The sequence below is a fragment of the Gymnoscopelus braueri genome (assembly GCF_963280865.1).
Source record: "Gymnoscopelus braueri genome assembly, chromosome: 4".
In the NCBI taxonomy this organism is placed as follows: Eukaryota; Metazoa; Chordata; class Actinopteri; order Myctophiformes; family Myctophidae; genus Gymnoscopelus; species Gymnoscopelus braueri.
In genome coordinates, this window is record NC_137605.1 from 10,367,082 (window position 1) to 10,392,081 (window position 25,000).

Genomic DNA, 25,000 nt, shown 5'->3' on the forward strand with positions numbered 1-25,000 from the left:
TATCAAGTAGCATTGCAGTTCTGAGCAAAGCAAAGCACGTTTTGGACTATGAATCACTCTGCATGCTCTACTGTTCCCATATCTAAATACTTGTACTGTTCAGAGGTTTGGGGAAATACATATAAATCTTCACTTCAGGCAATAATTATACTTAAAAAAAGAGCTATAAGAACAATACATAAAGCTGGATATTGAGATCATACAAATATATTATTTTTAAATTCAAATCTCTTAAAATTCAGGGACATTATAGAATATAAAACTGCCCTTATAATGCACAAAGCTAGGAATAATCAACTCCCTGGAAATATCCAGGTGATGTTCTCTGATAGAGAGGGGGGCTATAATTTAAGGGGGGAGTTACATTTCAAAACTCAAGGTGCCCGGACGACATTGAAATCGTTCTGTATCTCTATATGTGGAGTTAAGCTATGGAACAGTACGAATGTGGAGCTCAAGCAATGTTCAAATGTGATCCGGTTTAAAAGGAGATGCATTATTATGAGGTATAGGGAGGAAGAGTTACATTAACAATCTATAGGTTTACTACTAAAGACATTGTATATAATATTGATGATAATATATTTAGAATATAATTATAGAATATGTAAATACTTGTAAGTTTATATATATGAATTACTTTATTTAATTATCTGTTTAATTTGAAAGATTTGGTTTATTTAAGGGTATACCATGTGGGTATATGAAAAAGAATGAGATGACGCTGAAGTAAGCGGAACGAAGGGGTAGGACTAAATAAGTTTTATACTTCATCCTACTCCTTTTTGAACATGTAGAGTTATAGTTTTGTTGTTACCTGAGAGGCTGTATTGCACTTATTTATTCTTATCATATTGCATTTATTTTTATTTTGTTTTTCAATTGATGTCTACCGTATTTTTTAACATGTTCAAAATAAAGATTTAATTCATTCATTCATTCATTTAAACTACACACCAGAAAATCATCACTGCCCACAACCTGGTGCCCACATATTGGTAGTTGCGATATTTTTTAGGCTTGTTTCTAGTGTAGTGTAGTGTATCCCCATACAAGATTTGTGTTGTTAAAATGTTCCATATATGTCACAATTCTTTCAAGATGTACAAGCAGATCTACAAGCTCACAACGTGTCGCACCTCGCAACACTGCCCACTACCCGCCAAGACAACATGGGAAATTGACGTGTCTCATGTCTTGACATGCGTTGCCTAACGCTTCTGAAGCAGATGTGTGACGGTACCCTTACCTACGCACCGGTCTCTCTCACCGTAAAGAGCAGATCTCAGGCTCACAATGTGACGTGCAGTGATGCGTTGTGAGTTTTTAAATTGTGATATTATCAAACAGAAATATCAAACATATCAGACCAAAAGGAAATGCATGTATTTAATTTAGTCTGTGCAAAAGCAGGGACAAAACATATCCCCAACAGACGTAAAAATGAATGACCGCAGAGGCATGGAGTGGACACCCCCAGTATAATGTTATACTCTCATTAAAACCTTGCAATACCCTCACGGTCCACCAGGGGTGCGAATCGCTGACCTAGTTCAATCTACATGTAGAAATGATTTTCACAGTGCAGAAGCGGTGCAGTTACCCTGATGCTGAGGCTGGAGAAGTGCAGGTTGCGTGAGTAGTGCAGCGTCAGGCTGGAGTTGTAGGCGTTCTCCAGTCTGTTCTGCAGCTGCACCTCCACGGCCAGACGTCTGCGCGGGCTGCGGATCACATAGGGCTTCTGTCTGCGGGGGGAGGGAACAGACGCACACACCGTTTATTCAACACTTAAACCCTCTGGTCTTAGAGAACTGGACTAGAGTTACAACTTTCTACACCAGTGATTCTCAAAAAAAATGATTTCAAGGACCCCAAGTTTGATATTATGCATTATGCCATGGACCCTCATTTCGTACAATTTTCTACCGCCGGGACCCCAAATCTATATTGTAAAATCCTAATTCTGAGAGTGTACAAAATGAAACCAAATGGACCCGTGAGGGTCCATTTGGTTCCATTTGTACACTCTCAGAGTTACAGACCCGTAACTTCTCAACGACCCCTGGGGGTCCCCAGACCCCACTTTGAGAACCACTGGTCTTCACCAAATCTCTTTGCCAAGAATAGCCGATCTGCAAGCTCACAACGTGTCGCAAACCACTGGGGTTCAAGTGGTTATCGTTTTTTTTATCGGTTAACACGTCTTCTTCATTCTGAAGAAGACGTGTCGAAACGTTAATAAGCTTTGACTGGGAGCAGTTTACTTTTACAGTGAGCAGACCCTATTTGATGTTACCTGCCGTGATCAGTTTGTCCTGCACCTGTTTTCATAGTGGATGTGCGCGCTCTTTATCTTTTAACGGTCAATCACATATCATGATCTTGGCCTACTGGCATCATGCACAAGGAAGGTGGCAATGGCACAGGAATGGACAAAGGAGCATAAATGGGCATACATACATGCATGTATATCAGGGGTTCTCGAACATTTTCATGTCAAGGACTCCCAAATTGATTATGTATTTGGAGGCGGACCCCTACAGTATCTTAAAAGGTGTTGTGCCAGGGACACCTATGAGAGAATATTTGTGTAGTTAAAGAATGTTATTCCAAATGTATCAAGATGTTTCAAAGAATTTAAAAAATAAAAGATGTACAAGCTCCTAACGCGTCATATCACGACACGTTGTTGCCTTAAATTTGTGTTATTTTTGAATATCCAAAGTATGAATTAGGGTTTAAGTGGTTATACGCTGTTCCTCATTTTCCTGGGGACCGCCTGGAAACCACTCAAGGACCCCAGACCCCACTTTGAGAATCAGTGATACTGTATGCATGTTGTCCACCTTCAATAAAACCTGATGAGGGCAGATGGTTCAAGTTGAATTTGAGGACGTCACTGACGAGACGTGATGAGGTGCAGAGCTGCTTACCTGGTCCCAGAGATCTCCACCATATGAGCCTGCAGCACCAGGTCTGTCGTACAAACATCATCTTCACCACAGTCCTTAAAGAACGGAATCTGTAGCAGACAGGAAATATAGTTCCTTTTACAGAGGATACCAAACAGTAGATAGACAGTAGGACAACTGAGAGGGAGACAGTGTAGGAGAGACAGACAGTAGGACAGCTGAGAGACAGACAGTGTAGAAGACAGACAGTAGGACAGCTGAGAGACAGACAGTGTAGGAGAGACAGACAGTAGGACAGCTGAGAGGGAGACAGTGTTGGAGAGACAGACAGCAGGACAGCTGAGAGTGAGACAGTGTAGGAGAGACAGACAGTAGGACAGCTGAGAGGGAGACAGTGTAGGAGAGACAGACAGTAGGACAGCTGAGAGTGAGACAGTGTAGGAGAGACAGACAGTAGGACAGCTGAGAGGGAGCCAGTGTTGGAGAGACAGACAGCAGGACAGCTAAGAGGGAAACTGTGTTGGAGAGACGGGCTTTGGTGGAATTTCAACGTCAGCCCAGCAGGGGTCAGTGTGGCTCTATAAACACTTACAGATTTCTTGACCAGGGTGGGCCAGCCCTCATCCAGCACGGGACCACTCTCTTCTGTGTCGTTAATCTTAAAACGCAGAGAGAAGCTGATAGGACGGATGTAGTCTGCTGTGTCCTATGAGAGACAGGGGGACACATGATGGCATCACGTGAGACATGTACTTCATACACACACAGGATTCAATTTCTTGAAAAAACAAATCAAGCGTTTTCTTAACCACTTCAGGCGTATAAAGTTTGTTGTATGACAATTAATGAGATTAGCAGATCTACAAGCATTTTGTGATGGTGTGTGTTTGTGTGTATTGTAAAGATTCAGGTAAAGCTGAGATGCTTACGTAAACGTGGAAGGGCAGGTTGTAGCAGACCGTTTCTCCGGTTTGAACTCTGACCCCCAGCTGGGTGTGTCTCTGGGAGCTGTCGTCAAACAACGCCCGCGTGGAGAACTTCCTGTCATCCAACATGGCCGCTATCCACAGCTCTAAGCAGAGAGAGACAAGAGTTGTACATGTAACTCTGATGATACAGTATCAGTATTAGTTAGTATTATTGGTATTATGGTATCAGAGATTCATTGTAAATGTAACACAATATCTAACACAGACACATCACCTCTCTTAATGTGACTTAGCATTACGGCATTGTGTGACTTTTGTAACATCCATCTTTATTGTGATGTTATTCTTCTGCACCTATTGTACTTCTAGTCCATGAGCCAGACAAGATTTCATTATCGAAAAAGTGGGCAAAACCAAACCTATATTAAATTGTTCATAGGGTCAATACGAGTAAATAAATATATGATAACCTTTCCACAGGAGCAGCTTTTTCATGGTTATCACACATTTTGTTATTTTCCCCATACGTACATGACAGGTGAAAAAATGACAACATTTAAAAAAAGAGTTATCATAATGAAACTTCCTGAGTTGATTACTTACATGAAGACAATGATTTATCGTATTACAAGTTTTCTGAAATTGTATACTATTCCCTCGTTAAAAACCTTTGACTCCAACAACTTAACAAAATGAAATAAGTATGTTGACCCCGGCTTTGTCCAATGTTCCAATGTTGATTCTGGAAAGTTATGCAAATTTGGGCATATTTTCCTAATGCCTAATTTGCATATTTAAATATACAATTTCAGAAAACTTGTAATACGATAAATCATTGTCTTCATGTAAGTAATCAACTCAGGAAGTTTCATTATGATAACTCTTTTTAAAATTTTGTAATTTTTTCACCTGTCATGTACGTATGGGGAAAATAACAAAATGTGTGATAACCATGAAAAAGCTGCTCCTGTGGAAAGGTTATCATATATTTATTTACTCGTATTGACCCTATGAACAATTTAATATAGGTTTGGTTTTGCCCACTTTTTCAATAATCATTGCTCAATTTTGGGGCTCTGGCTCATGGACTATATGCCCTGTATCTGTAACCATTGCTGTGCTGGTACCTTTATTGCGTGATCAATATAGGTATATATCTATCTATCTATTGATAGGCTCAGCAGCAGATTTGAACTGGAAACACATTCCAGGTGTCGTATGTGTTTCCCAGTCCAAACCTGCAGCTGAGCCAAAACAAACAAAGCTATGGGAAAATGAACCGAAACAGGAAGCGGGTATGCCAACCTTCTAGAAACCCAGGACTACAGTTATGCACAGAGATTGGGTGTGTTAGATTTAGGGGTGTCAATATGCACTGACTGAATACTGTTGACTACTGTCTTTGCTTGAACATTGGCACGTCTAAATCTTAACACATCTAACCTGTTATTAATTTGATTAGCTGCCGCTGTGTTGCTTACTAGCCCGCCATGTTTTTAACTTGCTGTCGTTTTTTTAACCTGAACTGGAAAGCAGACGCCGAAATCAGCCTTGTATAAATACTTTGTCGTACAATGGAAAGGAAAAATTGCAGACCTCCACACTCACAAGTCACAACGCATTGCATCCCGATGCATGGTGGGGCTGGTAGATAGATTTTTGTGTATAACTTTTGATTTGACATGCACAAAATGTGGTTGATGTGGTTGATGTCATACCAAAGCTAATGCTGTTAGGACTAGGGGAGCGAGAGACGGACATGAAGCAGGCGGTGGCGTTGAGACAGGCGGAGTCCCTGACCCCTCGCAGACATGTCTTCTGGATGACGTTGATGGAGTGAGGCTGGAAGGACAGACTGACGTTGATCTGGACGATGCTGCGAGAGCTGCAGGGGACATGGAGGGAGGATAGACAACGTTCAGTCACTAGATGTTACCCTCCACTCCACTTCACAACACCTCTGTGGCATAGCGTTCCTTATTTCCATAAGTTAAAGCTGTATGTAACTTTTGTTGTGTCATTATGCTTTGGTATGCTTCTTGAGGACACACTACATAGTGACTGTACCTGTTTCATGTAACACTGTTTATTTGCATCTGATTTTAAATCTCTGTGTTGTTATCCATGTCCTCACTGTATTGTCTGATTCACCGCCTTTTGCGATTATTTTAATGTTGTTTTATGCTTCTGCTTTTCTTTTTTGCTTGATTGTCAAAGTTGTGACATTGTAATGTGATTCAAATGTTTGTTATCAGGGCGTCCTTGAAAAAGAGAGCTTGCTCTCAATGGGTTTCCCTGAATAAATAAAGGAAAAAGAAAGAAAGAAAGATTACAGTGTTATTTGGTCCAATCTGTATGGGAGTATGTTAATATAATAACAATATAATTGGTCTGCCTGCTCTTCTATTGAGACATCTAGATCCTGTGTTGGTTTGACACGACTGATTGACAATTGGTACTGCCTAAAGGTCTCCCCTGAGCAAGTAGGCAGGCGCTATAAAGCTCAGGTAAGATTTTCAGCAGTTGCGCAGGAGACCCGGGTTTGAATCCGGGGGTAGAACAGGAAAGTTACAGAGGGTAACATTTTACAGAGTGATGATCCTTTTTACCAGCTCAGTGGCCTTGTGGTTAGTTAGTATCCACTGTGAGACTGGGAGGTCAGGGCTCAATCCCTGGCCGAGTCATACCAAAGACAATAAAGATGGTACCCAGTGCCTCCCTGCTGGATTAGGGGTAAGTCACTGCGACATAACTAGCATCATGTCCAGGGGGTCTACTTGTACATCAAGCTGCCTCACGCTACGGAAACAGGAGATAGGCTCCTGACCGATGGGTCTCATGGTGTCTCAACTGGCTGCTAGACGGTGGTTCTATCCCCACTCACCTGAGCAGCACAGCGTTGCCCTGAGCCCCCACCGCCACGTCCAACAGCTCGTCTCCATCCAGGTCCAGTCTGGCGCTCACACTGCGACCGAAGTACCGCAGAGACGGGGAGAGAGCCGACCCCGCGATGCGCTGCAGAGACACACACACGCGCACGCACACGCACACGCACACACACACACACACACACACACACACACACACACACACACACACACACACACACGATGAACTTGGAGAGTCAGAGGCAGACAGAAAAGGAGAGGGGTGACTGACGGAAAAATTCTAAGACTTTGTTCAATAAAACATGACATACAACTGGCAGAGAGGCATGACAGACACACCGCAGGCGGTGATCATGCCTTGTTCACCATTAGAACAAGGCCTGATCACCGCTTGTCGTCAGGCTGGACTTGGACTTGTGTGGATTATACCAGTGAAAGTTACCTTTTGTGGACTATGCGGTTGAACCCGACACACGCTGACACTCTGCATCTTAATCCCATGTACAACTTGCTGATATCATGTACAGTATATATCTGCTGCTATGCTCACACACCTTATGTCTAACCTCAGGTACTTACCGCACCGGATAGATAAACTGTGTGTGAATATGTATGTTTTACACCTGTAAACCTGTGATGTGACAAAGTTGATCCTGATTCTGAAGACAAGAATGACACAGACAGACAGACAGACAGACAGACAGACAGACAGACAGACAGACAGACAGACAATAAGAAACAGACAGACAGCATACCTGCTTGTAGTTGTGATTGATGTGGATACCGTCTCCGTGATACACATAGAGCGCCCCCCTGTGGTCGTCCTCCAGGGGCGCGCCCACCAGCAGGTCAGTGTATCCGTCGTGGTTGAGGTCGGGGACGGGCGCCAGCGCGTAGCCGAACCTCGCATCCTGAGACTTATCCTCCGCATTCAGAGTACCGTTAGACACAAACACCTCCTCCTAGAGGCAGAAAATGTATAGTTATTTAAAAGGCTATTATGGTTCCACGAAGAGCCATCACCTACTAAAGAGCCATTTCATTTAGTGAACAGTTCTTCATGTTCCTCATTATGGTTCTAGTAGAGAATCTTTTTTTTGTCAAAGTTCTTTGAGGAACCAGAAATGGTCCTCCTCAAAAGAGCTGTCCTATGGACAGGGTTAGGACTATTAAACTAGGTCTGAAACTATCAATGATCTTCTCTTACTTTTTCAATAAATCAAATAATCGACTTTTTTTTTTTATATATATTTTTTATTAATGAATCGACGCAAAAAATTCTAATAGATATTTTATATGTAGGTGTACGCATAAATAGCGAGCATTTTTTTCAAATCTATTATTTCATTGATTATTTATACTTTTTTATAATAATTGCAAGTGGGCCTCAAAATCATTGGCAAAGCACTACAATCTTAATAAGAATATAACATGTTGTGGTATTTCTTTCTAAAAGCTTGAAAGATGTATAGCTATAAATAGGAACTTAAAGTATATGAAGTATATCGTCCAGCCATAATCATACCTAAAATGAGCCAGAACTCCACTTATTTAATTAGTACACAGAATTAGTTAAAAATATAGAAGTCGGCCCAATGTTCCCCAAAAGGCAGGACAGGAAGAGTGGGGGATACCTGGCCATTCACAGTGTAAAGACAGCCTCTGTGACAAGACAACACCTCACTTTGGATAACAAAAGAAGCATGTGTTTTCACCTGGACTAAAAAGCTTTTGTCCCATTGTATTCATTTTCGTTTGAGGCTCACCACCCTGTGGAGCTAGTTAACATGTCTGTGGAAGCCATTGTCTCCCACAGCCCCGTTTTAGGAACAGAGCTACTAGTTCAGTTAGAACATGGGTTAAACCACAATGTTACTACGATGTTATTATCTCTTGGTGAAAATATATACTGAAGTTAAAATGAACAAAAGTATTTAACTACGGCCTGTGTAGGTTTAATATAGGTAAAAAGCCAGGAGAAGTAAAACGTATTCACATGAATGGATGCTGTGTCATTAAAGTCTTTTAAGTTAACTATTGTTTACAGATGAATAAGAATGTAATTCCTGGTGTCATTCTAAAGTGTATGTTGTACAAAGTATTAATCTAATAACAAAACTTCATTGTGAAACATGGTTCTGTACTGAAATTAGATATTGCTGAATTGACTCCCCTGTACTGTGTGATCTTAGAATATTATGCGCAGTAGCTGTCCGCCCGGCCACGACGGTTCAGCTCCCGATTGGCTGATAAGAGACAGAGGAGGAGCTCTTGTTAAAGAGCGTGTCTTTGAATCTACTGTATAAAAACCTGTTGTTTATAGAGTAGCAGTGTGCTGCGTTCCTGGACCCTTGCAGTCACCATTCTGGATTCTCCTTGTCGACAAATAAAGAAAGGAGAGAATTAACCTTATCACCTTGGATTTGATGTCTCCTTTGTCCTAACATTCTCACTAAAGGCTTGCTTTGCTCCACGGCTTTAATCCACGGTGTTGCCACACAGATTATACTTCAATTGGCGTATGTCGGCAGACGGTTTTAACTATCCGCTGGGAGAGGACTATTTGTGGGTCTGTGGAGTTTGAATTCTTCTCAAAACGGTGAGTTGCTTAGCCACAATCTTACGATGGTTTTTTCTAAGGGGATATTCGTTAAAGAACCTTGTATTCTGTGTGCACGCTCGTGGATACGCGGCCTTTATGGGGGGTGTATGGTTTAGGGGGAGCTGAGGGGGTAAAGGAGTACTTTTGGAGTACTATAGACAAGTTGGGTGGGTCTTCTTAAGAGGATTCATGCGGCTTGTTTTTGTTTGTTTTGTTTTTACATTGGTAAGGCGGTCAATATATCTGGTAACAGGATACGCTCGTTATGCGCATGAATAGGACGCAGGGACTTTCATATTATATGACTTCAGCGTATCTTGATACTGCAGATTGAAACTGGGGGATCACGACAGGTCGGACCTTGCTTTGTCGGCTGCCCTTCCCTCATCCTTTGAGTTGTTATAATGGTATGGAGTGTTTAGTGGCAAATTGTGTGTACTCGAAATGCGTTCGGGAACTGCGACGCACTGACGTATGAAGTCGGACAATCAATGATATTAGTTTTGAGCGTGAGAGTATAGAGCCAACACTCAGTGCTTATGTGTGGCGTCTGGGATGCCATGTTTATTTTTTTACGTAGACCCTGTTATAAGCTCTGAGCGCGGTGCACTGCGTTCGGAGACATAGGCGCGCGGTATACTTAGTGTGATACTTAGCCCGTAAAATGTCTATGATAGATGTGTAAGAAGTGCCACTGTATGTAGGTGCGGTTGGCTTAAGAGGCAGGATTTTTAGTTCAGCGGCAGATATATACTTTCTTTGAAGTCATTGTTTGAGTTGCGAAGAGTGGGAGTTATTCAACGTCCCATCATACTCGGACCTTTCCCTTGGAAAAAGTGTGATCGTGTCGCTGTATGGTTATATTTGAAAAGTATGTAGGTGATGTTTTTGGCGAATTGATGTTTTGTTTCTGTCTAGGAATACTTGCGAAATACGTTGCGTTTATGGTTGGGGCTTGTACAGTGACTCTGCAAACACTTTGTGTTGTTCTACTAAAAACATGCTCTTATTGTTAGGTGTGACTAAGGTTACACAGTTCTCTGCATGAAAATTTGGCTGGCTATTTCTCATCTTTCTTCCATTATGCTCTCTTTGTCAAAACACAGCTCATGTCTGTGTTTCTTCTTGCTCCTTTCTTTTTTCTTTCTTGCTAGCTGTTGCTAGTCGTTAGTGCTTCTTTGAAATGTCTTTGTGCATTTTCAGGAGCACGGAGTCTTTCGGGTATATTTCTACATGTCCCATTCATGGCTACACTGTGTGTGCTGCTTATAACCGTTATTATCTTGTGGGTAATGGCGATTGGATTTGTAGTAGGCCTGAATTTTTTTCGCCTTTCTTAGACACACGGGTGAAGCATATTTTGTTGGGCTTCGGCGTGTGATAATTGTCTTTTGGTGATTACGTTTGGTGCTGAGATCAGATTTTAAAAAGCTATTGTCTAGCGGTTTTTCGGCCATCTTGCTTTGTAGTTTTTTGGGATTTTTTGTTTTGTAGGCTTGTTATGCGTCTGCTTTATTTCCCCTATTCTCTTTTCTTTTCACAAGTCTTTGTGTAGTTTCTTTATTTTGATTGGCTTTTCATGATTTATTTCACAGCTTGTAGGCTACAAATATTGTGAGCTTTTTCGCAAGGCGTTTGCCACAGGAAACCTAATCTTCATATTGGGTGAATTGTGCCTTAAGCCATTTACATGCGTGTAATATTTTAGGATAGCTTCATTAATATAATTCTTTCTTCTAATAGACTTCCATTGTTTCTATATGCTGTTTTTACTGCATTCATAGTAGCACGGCTATGGTGTGTGTGGTTTAAATTGTATTTTCATATTTCTTTTCACTTATAACATTGTTACAATAACTCTTCTATGCGGTTTATTCTGCTTTCGTGGTAGCAGTATATTTCGTCAATTTATGGTTGGTTGCTATTATGCATGTGGAGAAAGTGGTGTGGCCTTTATTTAATTTCGTAGTATTTCCATTGTTGAGACTTTTGGTTCTGTGAAGTTGTTTCGGTTTGCCGGTTGGTAGCTGTGCTCAAGTATGTGTTTGATGCTTTGTGTTGTGATGTAGGCTTGTGCTGGATGAGTTAGGAATGTGTCTGTTGTGGTGATTGAAGCACTTAGTTGTGATGAGAATTGTTGATGCAGTGTTGTTGGATGAGTTGGCATATGCGCTGGTCGCGTAAACTCGAAGTCATTCTTTAATGTGAGTTTATTTGCAGTGTTGATGCAGATGGCTTTAATGTGAGTTTATTTGCAGTGTTGATGCAGATGGCTTTAATGTGAGTTTATTTGCAGTGTTGATGCAGATGGCTTTAATGTGAGTTTATTTGCAGTGTTGATGCAGATGGCTTTGATGTGACTTTATTTGCAGTGTTGATGCAAATGGCTTTAATGGGAATTTATTTGCAGTGTTGATGCAGATGACTTTCCCATGATTCATTTTTCAATGGGTATATTTGTGGTGGTGACACAAATGACTTATTGGCGTGTTGGTATCCGTTTTCGACACATTTCAATTGTTTTATGTGTCGTGAGGGGATGATTAAGCTGACATAAATAGTATGAAATTATTATCTAAGGACTTGTGTTGAAATTACATAGATGTGACTATATAGGCCTAAAAAACAATGAAAATGATCCTTTTGGATTGTTGAATGTAGTTGTAAAAAAAAAAAGGACGAAAATAATTGTTAAATGTAATAAATACATAGGAGTAGATTAATTATTTCGATTTGTGCTAAAGTATTGTGTTGAGTACGTGAAATAATAATAATAATAAAGAGGAAAAGAAGTGTTAAAAAGGATAATTAAGGTTGGGTGTTAAGTTAAAAGTTTTTTAGTGTATTGGCCGTTTGGCTGAGCGATACTATATATTACTTTGACAGACTGAGAATACCTTAATTTTATTTGTACTAGTACAGAGGTGTATTGGTTTGAATTCTTTACTGAGGTGCTGTTCTATGCTATTTGACTGATGTTTTTGGATAAAGGCAGTCGCAGTCTCCTGGCTGCTAGAAGCAGATATTCTACTATAAGATTTTTGTGAAGCCTAGAGTGGCTATTTTTAAGACTGACGAATTCGCTCATACTGAATGTAAAAGTATAGGTCACCGTTTTTGAGTGCACGTTTTAAGATGTTTTTCCTATAAACGTCGGAACGACCGTGTACATAATTGAAGATTTAGTGATTAGTATCTTTTCAAAGAAGTAAGTTGGAATCTGTTAATTTTTTTTAACTGTTTGTAAAAAATAATCCCCACTTGAATTATTTTGTGTACATAGCGTTAGTTATGACGTCTGAACAGGAAGTGTCCATCTCTTTCCCAAGTAGACAGTTTGGGAGTTGTAGTTTTCTACCACAAAGGTAGAACTCACAACTACAGAACATTGTGTTCTCATTTTAGTTCGTCGATTGTCGCCCTCTGGTGGTTGAGAGATATATTTAGGTTAGTGTGTGGTGACGTGTCTTCCAGTGGGAGTGGTGTGTATTCATGAAACCGCCCCTTCCAGTGATTGACACGTCCAAACATTTGACTGACTCCACCTAGTGGTCGAGACGAAGGTTGCATTTCCACTGTATGAATGAGAAGCTTGGAGGGTTTGTGCTCGTTAGTGTTTTAACATTTCTGACTTATAGAGTTAACTCTTCTTTTAACAGTCTTTATCTAACAAGTTATTCAGCCTATTGGTATTCTATGGTGTCTAAGTATGCTTGATTAATGTTGTTTGTCTGTACTGCATGGATTAATGTTGTTTGTTTGTACTGCATGATCTAATGTTGGTTGTTTGTACTGCATGATTATTTTTTTCTAATTTAATCCATTCATGTCTATCAATAGCTTTCCGTGGGAGGGGAGCGCCACATTCGAGTTGTTTCCAGTCCTGGCTAATAGAGGACGGTTCATGTCTGGGATTAAAGTAATGTATTGACCAGACTTACAAATTTATACAAATTCAAACATTTGTCTTATAGTTGATTTGGAATATTAAGAGACAGTTCAAGTAAGCTTTTGAAGTAATTTAATCTTTAATTATCGTTCATACATACACACACTTATAGTTCTATACTGTTATACTTAGGATATATGAGCAACACTATTGGGTTGACTCACATGTGTGCTGAGTGATAAAGACACGTCACACTTGCATTATAATATTCTCATATCAATACTCCTTCTAAACTGTTCTTAAGGTACTGACAGAGGTCCGTTGTGGACTCAAGACATTTATGATTTGTGTGTGATTTTTAGATAAAAAACAACCATATTGTAAGTAAGATCGGATTCCAGAGGGGAACGCCTACAGAGGTTGAAGTAACGTGACAATAATTGTGATTTAATATCATTTGGATATTTGATCTACAATTATGGAATCAGAACAGCAGGAACACTCCTTACAACAAAATAATTCTTTCATTGACGTGATCAATATGATTTTGGGACAATGGGAGGATAATTGGCCAAACTTTTATGGGTCTTGGCCACAAGACAGCATATTCGACCCAGAAATTATTGACACATTAGGAATGCTTGCCAGAGCATATCAGAAAGATTGCTCAGACACAGGGGCAAAGGAGAATACAGTGTTTAAATTGTTTTTCAAAAAGGGTAAAAAATTAAATAAGGCTTATGTGAGATATCAAGCCAGGATGACAACCGCACAGGTGCACCCAGAACCAGCTGAGAAGAGCGTTTCATCTTCTGATCCCACTACGCCACCGGGTGAGAAACCTATCGACCAATTGTCAGCCCTGGACACAGGGCATTGCAGTGACAGTGGAGACGGGCTGGGAGCTGGAGCAGTGGCGAGAGCAGGTGTCCAGGAAATAGGTGACGGACAAGCAAACCCAAAGCCGTTACGACGACATCATGATGGTCCCTTCAGAGGGCCGTGCTACATCTGTCAGAAACGTGGACATGCTTGGCGCCAGTGTAACCAGACACCACCGGCTGTCAACCCCATTGCCCCACTGTCAGCCCCAGCTCTTCAAGGTACCCCACAGTTTTTACCAGGTTTCAAGCCGTCTGTCTCTGGTCCTAGGCAAAGTGGTGTTCCGACTTCACTCCAGGGAGTCGACCGGGCGATGCAACAGGTACACACAGTCTATCAACGGCCGGTCCCCCATCCAGGTGGCTATCAGTCTGCACCACAGCAGACTCTCACCCCTTACATGCAATGGAATGATTCAGAGTTGGTGCCACGGGTGCCCCCGGTACCTGCACTGCAAGGTGCAGATCGACTACGACGGATGTCCAAACGTTTGTCTGGAGCCATGGGCAAGCGGTGTTACAGATGTTATCAGATGGATCATTATGCACGAGATTGTCCACTATCCGGGCAACCCACTTCAGTTATTGCTCCCTGCCGCATGGATGACAAGACGATACATGGCTAGAAACATTTGAAAAGTACAGAGACATTACTTTAGACTGTGATGGAGGCTGGACATATTGGAACAGGTGACGTAGGGCAATGATGGAATACATAAACCGTTGTTGACAAGAAAAGAAAACCCTGAGTCACCGTTGAACTTGACATGATCAGACTATGGCTTGATGGAAAAAAAAAAAAAAAAAAAAAAAAAAACAGCAACTTTCATTTTCTACCTATTTTGAAACATAATACTGATCACTGTCCATATTCTAATTGGAGATTTAGCATAGAGTCTAATATGCTTTCAGGTGGTTGACTAAATTTGTACAAAATCTGAACCTAGTATAGGATGGATTGTTGGAAGGAGCTGGAGATGCTGTTGGTCTTTTTTGACACTTGTATTTCTTTCCTGCTATAGGAAAGTGTCACAGGAATTTCGTGTAAAACTATTGTCAAAATTAGGACTAAATTGTTTAACCATTTCCACAGTAAGGTGTGGATTGGGATAGATCCAGTAAACTGGTTCGGTGAGCATACACAAAGGATAAATTGTTGTCAGTAATGAGAAACCGTGGAGAAATGAAACATATAACACGTCCGTATGACATTCTTTTCAGGAGGACTTCAGTTCTTTATTGGTCTTTTGGGGTTTGATGAGACATTATGTCCATTATTATTGCCTTATGTCTCAAGAGGGGAGGTATAAAGGGAAACATTTAAAATTGGGGTTTTGGACATAGTATTTTTTGGAACAAATTGACCAGTTCATAGGCCAGATTAATATTTAATTTTGAGTTTTTAATGACCTATACTAATATCTTTGCATGAACTAAATTGAGTGAATGAGTAACACCTCTTGTGTGTGTGTATTGAGGTGGGTAGGTGCATGTTGTATTTTCTAGGAAAGAGTAGGGACGTTTTTTCCCCAAATGTTCTCGTGCTAATAGATGGAGAGCTGCTGAGGAGAACGGCTGTCAGAGGACTCAGGCTGCAGAACCAGGTGTCGATGAGAGGTCGAACGAATCATGTTGGTGGAGATGACAGCGGCTATGAGACAACCTCTACCCATCACTGTTTCTGCTGCCAAAGTGAGACAGCTACACACCAGGAAAGGATTCTACCTCCCCCAGTCAGCTCTACAGGAGCCCAGGGTGTGACCTCACGGAAGCAGTGTAAACCTTCAAATCTACAGATCGAGGCCACAAACAGAGGATAACGGGTGTCCAGGTCAAGGGGATTCCATGCACGTGTCAGAAAGCTGGTGTGTCTCTTGAAGAATGACACATCACGCCCATACCCTATGCCCTTTGACGCAGATAACAAAGATCTTCATCAATTTCAACCCCTTTTCTTTTTCTTGCCCCAAGCTGTGAACAGTTTTTGCTTCAAGGACTGAACATTCCCTAAATACAGGAAGAAGAAGAATTGCGTTTGTTAGTTTAAGCGGAAAAAAGAGGAGAAAAAACAGAAAATTGTCCTTCTGTAAGCGCGCAGTCCCTTATGTAAACCACATGTCATAATGTATTCATGATGTCTTTTTGCAGGTTGAACTGAGGTACAGATTCTGGATGATATTAATTGGTTTCTTCAATGAAGTATTTTGGTTTTATTTTGTGGCTTTGTATAGGTACCATTCTACAATCAAGAGGGGTATAAACTAATCGTTTTTGCAGGTTGTTTTCCAGTCAGAGGTTTGGATTATGATTTTGTGCTGAAAGATATCTTCTTTCGCCCGAGCTCTGAATTACGGAAGACGTTATAAGTCTTCCGAGAGGGGTTTATGAAGTATATCGTCCAGCCATAATCATACCTAAAATGAGCCAGAACTCCACTTATTTAATTAGTACACAGAATTAGTTAAAAATATAGAAGTCGGCCCAATGTTCCCCAAAAGGCAGGACAGGAAGAGTGGGGGATACCTGGCCATTCACAGTGTAAAGACAGCCTCTGTGACAAGACAACACCTCACTTTGGATAACAAAAGAAGCATGTGTTTTCACCTGGACTAAAAAGCTTTTGTCCCATTGTATTCATTTTCGTTTGAGGCTCACCACCCTGTGGAGCTAGTTAACATGTCTGTGGAAGCCATTGTCTCCCACAGCCCCGTTTTAGGAACAGAGCTACTAGTTCAGTTAGAACATGGGTTAAACCACAATGTTACTACGATGTTATTATCTCTTGGTGAAAATATATACTGAAGTTAAAATGAACAAAAGTATTTAACTACGGCCTGTGTAGGTTTAATATAGGTAAAAAGCCAGGAGAAGTAAAACGTATTCACATGAATGGATGCTGTGTCATTAAAGTCTTTTAAGTTAACTATTGTTTACAGATGAATAAGAATGTAATTCCTGGTGTCATTCTAAAGTGTATGTTGTACAAAGTATTAATCTAATAACAAAACTTCATTGTGAAACATGGTTCTGTACTGAAATTAGATATTGCTGAATTGACTCCCCTGTACTGTGTGATCTTAGAATATTATGCGCAGTAGCTGTCCGCCCGGCCACGACGGTTCAGCTCCCGATTGGCTGATAAGAGACAGAGGAGGAGCTCTTGTTAAAGAGCGTGTCTTTGAATCTACTGTATAAAAACCTGTTGTTTATAGAGTAGCAGTGTGCTGCGTTCCTGGACCCTTGCAGTCACCATTCTGGATTCTCCTTGTCGACAAATAAAGAAAGGAGAGAATTAACCTTATCACCTTGGATTTGATGTCTCCTTTGTCCTAACATTCTCACTAAAGGCTTGCTTTGCTCCACGGCTTTAATCCACGGTGTTGCCACACAGATTATACATCATATACTATGTTGGTTCTGCTGATCCCAGCCGGAACACAAGTGAAGTGCTGAAGTGCACTAAGAGTTTATCAAAAACTGACTCAATTTGACTGATCGTTAAAGTAAACATCAGAGTGTGGATGTTATTTGTTCTTACCCCTCTCAATGTATAGATAATGTCGCTGTTGGGTGGAAACCTTGTGTCCAAAACCGTTCCTTTTTTCATTATTACTTTAGAACATTTTAAAACACTGAAAACAGCAGATCTACAAGTTCTAACTTGTCTCGCTTGTACGACGAAGTAGGGCATTAATCTGTGAGAAAAAAAGAAGGAAAAAAAAGGTGACAATAAGACCTGTTCTTACCCCACTCAGTGTGTAGATGTAAACTTTGCCAGCCTCTTTGTTGCCAGAGCCCAGGTACATGGGAGCTGCCACCAGCAGGACGTCAGTGATGCCATCCTGATCTATGTCCAACCCACACAACTCACTGCCATAGTATGACCCTATCTGTACAATACACAGAGAAAGAGACGGGGGGGGGGAGACAGACAGAGATAGAGAGACAGGCAGAGAGAGAGAGATAGGGGGGAGAAAGAGAAAGAGAGAAAGACACAGAGAGAGAGAGAGTTACAGGAGATTAGTTCAGTCGCCAAGAGGCAGCACAGCAGTTACAGATACAGAGTCGGATACAGCAATACAAAAGAAGCACCATCAATAATGAACAGCAGTATAAAATAGTGTACCCCTATCCTGGCAAACAGCAACACAAGGTTACAGTGTACACAGTATCCCCACAATGTAACACAACCCCAATATGTAGGCATAAGATATACACACAATTACCCCAAACAGTAGCCTACACTGTAGAACAAAAAACAACCTCAAGTCACGGTTGTCCATACCATGACTTGCCCTTTGCTTAGGCAATAAATTGTGTCGGTGAGAGAAATGCATGGTGACTTTTGAGCCAGGACCCTGCCAGGTACAGGTGTCAGAGATCATCAGCACTGTAAAAGATCTACATTTACAGACTGTAATTTCAGTTCTTCTTCCACCACCCACTGATCATTAATGAATACAGGTGTCGTTTCACTTCACTGCCCATAGGTGGCAGCCTTGATTTATTTTTTCATTCATACAGTTCTGTTTTTCACTAATTTTTCCACTGAACAGAATGGAATGAAAATATAACATAGTGGTTGGTTAAGCAGACCGCGCTGTAGCGGCAAGGTCACAGGTTTGATTCCCGCATCAGCCAATGTGTCCTTGACGAAAACACAAATCTCTAAATCTCTAGATGATCAAATGTAACTGTAGAATCTAAAACATTTGATCTTCAGTGGGAATGACTACTCCTACTTTTCATTGCACTCATCTTCTTCACCCCTTCAACCCTATAAACTTTGTTTACCGGGGTACCCCAGGGGTCTATACATGGACCCCTTTTTTTCCCTCTACACCAAACCCTCTCGCCCCCACAATAGCCGATCTACAAGCTCACAAGTCACAACGCTTTGCAAAACGACATGTTGTGAGCTTGTAGATCGGCTATTTTCACAAAATCCTCACCTATTTTCGGCAAATACTCCCTGTGGCTCACCTCGCCCAGAATAGTGCAAAACACTAAGATGTAGCGTTGTGCACAAATTTCACCTGCAGGATAAATGTCTGTCTGTCTGTCTGTCTGTCTGTCTGTTTGGGAATTTTTAAGACATTTCTTGGAAAATGTATAAATGTTTTTGAAAACTTTGCACCTTAATGAAGTAGGGACGTCATGGTTCAAGTGGTTAAACATAGAGACACATTGGCTGCATAATTGCTGATACTGTAATCGTCAAAAAAATATAGAATACTTGCTGATATATGAGTCAAGCCAATTTATCGGTCAGGCTCTACTCTTCAATTTTATTTCTCCCGTCAATCCTTTCCCCCTTCCCCCCTGTCTGTCTGTCTGTCTGAATACAAAACTCCAGTGAAAATGTTCGGATGGGATTTTGTTACACCTTAAATATGAGTGCACAAGAGTACAATTATTTGGTTTTTGGTTCCTCAACATTGTAGTGTTAATAATAACGTAATAAAGAATGATCTACCTGTTCTCCATTGAGAGCCTGGTGGATGTCGACGTCCCCGTCATCGCTGAGCTCAAACAGGATGACTTTGCCTTTGTGTTTGAACCTGGGAGCTCCAGCCACGTACAGCCTCTTCCAGTCCCCTACGATGACTGACGACACTGTGTAACCTACACACACACACACACGCACACGCACACACACACACACACACACACACACACACACACACACACACACACACACACACACACACATGAATTACTTTATTTGGATCTGCACAAGAAGCGCATACGTAATAGATCTAGACACTGATCAGAAGAAGGTTACATTATGGTCAAACCAGATACAACACAGAGGAAAAAAGACACATACATAACACACACACACACACACACACACACACACACACACACACACACACACACACACACACACACACACACACACACACACACACACACACACACACACACACACACACAGACAGATGGGAAATATTCACTGGCACCTTTTTGTATCGTTTATTCGTCACACCTCCGGTGTGTAAAGACCGTAACAGCTTTATTATTTCGTATGGCTAACATAATCCCAGTCATTTCTGTGACTGTAATTGTTAATCATAGTGTTGTCAAGTGGTGAGATGTAATTTGAGTGTATGTATAGTGTTGTCTACTACTGCTGGCAGTAGAAACGGAGTGTGGGAAGATCGGCCTCAAGCTCAATGCCAAGAAAACTAAAGTATTGACAATTAACACGGAGGACAAAACCATTGCCACTGCATGCGCTCGAGGTAGTCGAGGACTTCAAATATCTTGGTGCCTGTACTGCTTCGACAGAACAGGAATTCTGACATGGGAGATGACCTTAACCCATTTTGGGCGGGAACCCCTATTTGTAACTATACCTTTCAGGACGGGAACCCCTTTTGGGCTTCCTGTATGTACAGTATATAGCAACTAACATTTTTTGTATATAAATATATATTTTTTTAATACATTTTTATCCCACGATTTTGTAGCCCAATTTTTTACACCCAGTGCCAATTGTCTATGTAATCCTGGGCACTACCTTCCCTCTGCCAACCTAGGGAGGCCAGGGCCGAGCTCATGCCTCCTTCAATGCATGAGAGCCAACTGACCTTCTTATCACCTGACAGGGGAGAGTTTCCCTGGTTGGACGTAGCGCGTGGAAGGAACACGTTATTCCAACCAGTTCCTTTCCCCTCCATCAGGCGCCCCGGCTGGCCAGGGGGAGGCAGTATAGTAACCCTTTTTGTAATTTCTTTATACATATTTGAGGTTTTTCAGAAAAAAAAAGGTCAGGATTTAGAAGGCGTTTTTAGAATCGGCCTCAGGTCTAAATGGGTTAAGAGATGACCTGTTCATTGCTACAGTGGAATCAGTACTGCTGTACGAGGCAGAGACATGGACCCTCACAGTACGGCAGGTGAAGGCCCTGGACGGCGTCTAAACACAAGAATGCCACGAATTGCACTTGATGGGCGGACCACATCAGAAATGTGGACCTCTGCGGAGGCCTCATGCTGATCTTTTTTTCTACATTTTCTACATTTGAAAACTTGTGAAATGGGACATTCTGCATGAGTATACTTTCTACTTTTGGTACTTTGAGTACATTTTGATACCAATACTACTACTCAAGTACATTTTGAATTCTGGAATTTTACTTGAGTAAGAAAATGTTTTTCCACCACTGTGCTGATTAGGGTCATAAAGAAAAAGATGAGAACTGGTAGCGAGCAAACTGACACATGTGGGGGCCAACCCAAGGCCCAGCTATAGGAGGGGAAAGAGGCTCTCCACCTACGTAGACACACTGCGGCACGACTGTGGAGCTAACAACAAGACCCTGATGCTAGGAGGGTGTGGAGGGCAACGAATCAGGAGTCCAGAGTTGGTGTCGGCCAGAGCCATATACTGTAAGGAGAGCTGCGTCCCCTGCGTTCAATTCATCGGGCCAGTCTTCTACAGAGCCTTCTATTGGCGAATAGCAACAAAGCCCTGAACCGGAAGTTTACGGAATGTACCGGAGTCTATGAGCGTTTGTCACTATTTCGAGTTTACATGAACCACGTGACCGGCGCTGTTTTCTGCCCCCGAGGTGACGCCACTCTCTAATACAAGGCTCTGGTGTCGGCTAGTCCGCACTCTCGCATTGCATTATATTGTAGCGTTGTCTAGTAGGCCTAATGTGATGCACTTTGAGGGTACGTTGTATAGGGTTGTGTAGGGTTGTGTAGGGGTGTGATGTGGTTCAGGGGTACCTAGGTAAGCAGCGTGGTTTTTCAGCTCCAGGGGGAACTCGGACTCAAAGGCCTCCCTGGGGGGCATGATGCTTACATGGCTCCCATTCCTCCACAGAACCCCTCCATCCCAGTCATACGCTCCCACCATCCCAAACAGAATGCCATCCTGTAGAGAGAGGAGAGGAGAGGAGAGGAGAGGAGAGGAGAGGAGAGGAGAGGAGAGGAGAGGAGAGGAGAGGAGAGGAGAGGAGAGGAGAGGGTTATAACTGGTCCACAAGACTGTGGATATTTGTCTTTCTATTAATGTCCTGCTTTCACACAGGTTTGGAGGTGTACTCAAAACCTGTGTGTGTGTGTGTGTGTGTGTGTGTGTGTGTGTGTGTGTGTGTGTGTGTGTGTGTGTGTGTGTGTGCGTGTGCGTGTGCGTGTGTGTGCGTGCGTGCGTGTGAGTGTGGCGTGTGTGCGTGTGTGTGTTTGGAGGTGTGTACTGTACTCACATCCAGGGTGTGTGTCGAGAAGCCGATCTGAGACATCTCCATGTGGAAGGAGCTCTCGTTGTAGCCCAGCGTCCCTGATGGAGGAATCACAACAACAACAATAAGAGTGTTTCCTCTCTCAGCAGGAGCACAGCCACCCCTCCTTATCCTCCTCTTTTCACATCCCCTCCCTCTATAGCTTCCTTCCTCCCTCTCCCTCCTGCTGCTGACCTGAACTCAGTGGTGGACGAGGTACCGTACTTAATTTTTTTACTGGAGTAAAACTATCAATACCACTATGTAGAAATACTCCGTTATTACAAGTAAAAGTCCGGTATTCAAGATTGACTTGAGTAGGAGTACAAAAGTATTGGCATCAAAATATACTTAGAGTACCAAAAGTAAAAGTACTCATTAGGCAGGATGTCCCATTTCACAAGTTTCCAAATGTATATAATCCTTTGAAAATAGCAGATGTGTGAGCTTGTACTGTAGATCGGCTATTTTAAAATAACCAAAATATATAGGGCTGAAGTGATTAGTGTGTTTTGTAATAATAATATAAATCTACAAATTAACTAGTAATTTACATTTTCAAATAACTGTTGGGGACTAAAAGTACAATATTTGACTCTGAGATGTAGTGGAGTGAAGTAAAAGTAAATCAAAACAGTTCTTAAGTACAGTACTTGAGTAAATGCACTAAAGTACTGTACTTTCCACCACTGCCTGAACTAGATGCCATCGTTCCATTAGGTCCCTGAAGACCACAGGTGGCAGATGTGAAGACTCTCCCTTCCTCCTCTTGTTTCCTTGTGAATCTAAAGCTGGCATAATGTCTGGGAAGCCTATACACCCAATCCCCCTCCTACACCCGTCCTCCATTTGCGTTGCAGTCGTCTGTCTTTCTCTCACATCGTTCTTTAACAGAGCCCGACCGATGCCACAATTTTGGGTTAAATGCCAATCCTGAGTCCACTGATTACTAAATGTACTGACTGATTATATATATCTTTATTTTATTTATTTATTTTAAAATAGCCCATCTCTAAGGTAAAAAGCTCAGCATGTAAAGCTACTGTTTTGGAAAATTTGAGAATTTTGAAGACATTTCTTGGAAAATGTTTGAACATTTTTGAAAACTTTTGATAATTCTCGCCCATGGTTAAAGTGGTTAAACATAGAGACACATTGGCTGCATAATTGCTGATACTGTAATCGTCAACAAAAATAGAATACTTGCTGATACTGTATATGAGTCAAGTCAATTTATCAGTCAGGCTCTACTCTTCAATCTTTACATCCACACCCGTCTGTCTGTCTGTCTGTCTGTCTGTCTGTCTGTCCGTCCGTCCGTCCGTCCGTCCGTCCGTCCGTCCGTCCGTCCGTCCGTCCGTCCGTCCGTCCGTCCGTCCGTCCGTCCGTCCGTCCGTCCGTCTGTCCGTCTGTCTGTCTGTCTGTCTGTCCTGTCCTATATTGGTATCTGGAATCGGCGGAACCGGATCCAACATTGAGGAACCGGAATAGGTTCCATCACATTTGGAACCGTTTCCAGAACCGTTTTTTCACACTGTCAGTTCACGTCTGTTGTACAATTACAATACTGGTGGTTCTCAAACTTTTTAATTTCAAGGACCATCATAACTCTGAGAGTGTACAGATGGCATCTTTCTTATTTTGCAATTTGAATCACGGTTTGTTTACACCCATCTGGCACCTCGCCAATACATGTGTCGCAGGGTATGACGTAAATTTTGGTGGACAGAAATGTTGAAACTTTGTATTTATTCTACACATTTTTACAAAATTGGAGAACATAAGAATGTATGTGCCATGTTTGGCCTGCTACAGCAATGATACAAATATATATAGTATATGAAGAAAATAAATATTGTTAATTTCCATATATGTTTTGCAAAGCTACAGGGAGCCACTAGGGAGGGGCTAAAGAGCGGGTTGCTGACCCCCGCCCTAAAGGAATTGTTAATGGAAACCGTTAAGGAAATCGAACCGTTAAGAGGGTCTCGTTAAAGAACCGGAATCGTAAAAAATACTAAAGAATCCCAACCGTATAGTCCGTAGTACCTTCCAGAGTGAAGATGCGGTCTCCCAGCGCGTCCACAATGTCGTTGAGCGCCGCCTCGTCCGTCACGTTGAAGAAGAACTTGTCGTCCGGGTCACTGGCGATGTACTTGATCTCGTTGATGAAGGTCTCTGGGTCCTGCTGCCTGCGGATGTAGTGGCCCAGTACCTGATAGCAACAGGGGTTATCCGAGGTTAAGAAGTGTTGACCGGGGAAAGCGTCACTTTTAGATTTGAACCACTTTAACCGTTATTTTATACTCTGGCTATTAAAAAATAGATAGATATACAAGCTCTTTGAATATATATATTTTAAAGCGAACATTTGCAACTCAAATCTTTGCTTCTGGGGATTCCACAGTTTTTTTGGTAAAAACTTATGTTTCTATATCAGTGGTTCAATTTGAGTTAAAAATGTTTGTTAAAAATATATATATTCAAAGATGTGCACATATTTTCAGGTCTAAAGCTTTAATCTTATTTTCTATCAATTACTGTACACTCCCCATGAAGCTTTGAATTCATGGACATTTTGGTTTTTTTGTCGCATTCCTAAGTCAATAACTTGATGACCGGGTCATCGGTCAGTAGGAGACTCAAAGAGTCTCAAAGAGTCT

At 41.7% G+C, this 25,000-nt stretch overlaps 1 protein-coding gene across 1 annotated transcript in view; it reads right to left on the reverse strand.

Moving 5' to 3' along the window:
• itga10 (integrin, alpha 10) overlaps nucleotides 1–25,000 on the reverse strand; it is a 68,048-nt gene that overhangs the window by 8,425 nt on the left and 34,623 nt on the right. The window contains 12 exon segments of the mRNA XM_080425389.1: nucleotides 1,604–1,745; nucleotides 2,934–3,022; nucleotides 3,505–3,618; nucleotides 3,842–3,984; nucleotides 5,560–5,726; nucleotides 6,726–6,856; nucleotides 7,485–7,691; nucleotides 17,848–17,991; nucleotides 19,578–19,726; nucleotides 21,844–21,991; nucleotides 22,323–22,396; nucleotides 24,387–24,552. Of these exon segments, the coding sequence (XP_080281515.1) occupies nucleotides 1,604–1,745; nucleotides 2,934–3,022; nucleotides 3,505–3,618; nucleotides 3,842–3,984; nucleotides 5,560–5,726; nucleotides 6,726–6,856; nucleotides 7,485–7,691; nucleotides 17,848–17,991; nucleotides 19,578–19,726; nucleotides 21,844–21,991; nucleotides 22,323–22,396; nucleotides 24,387–24,552 (1,674 nt within the window).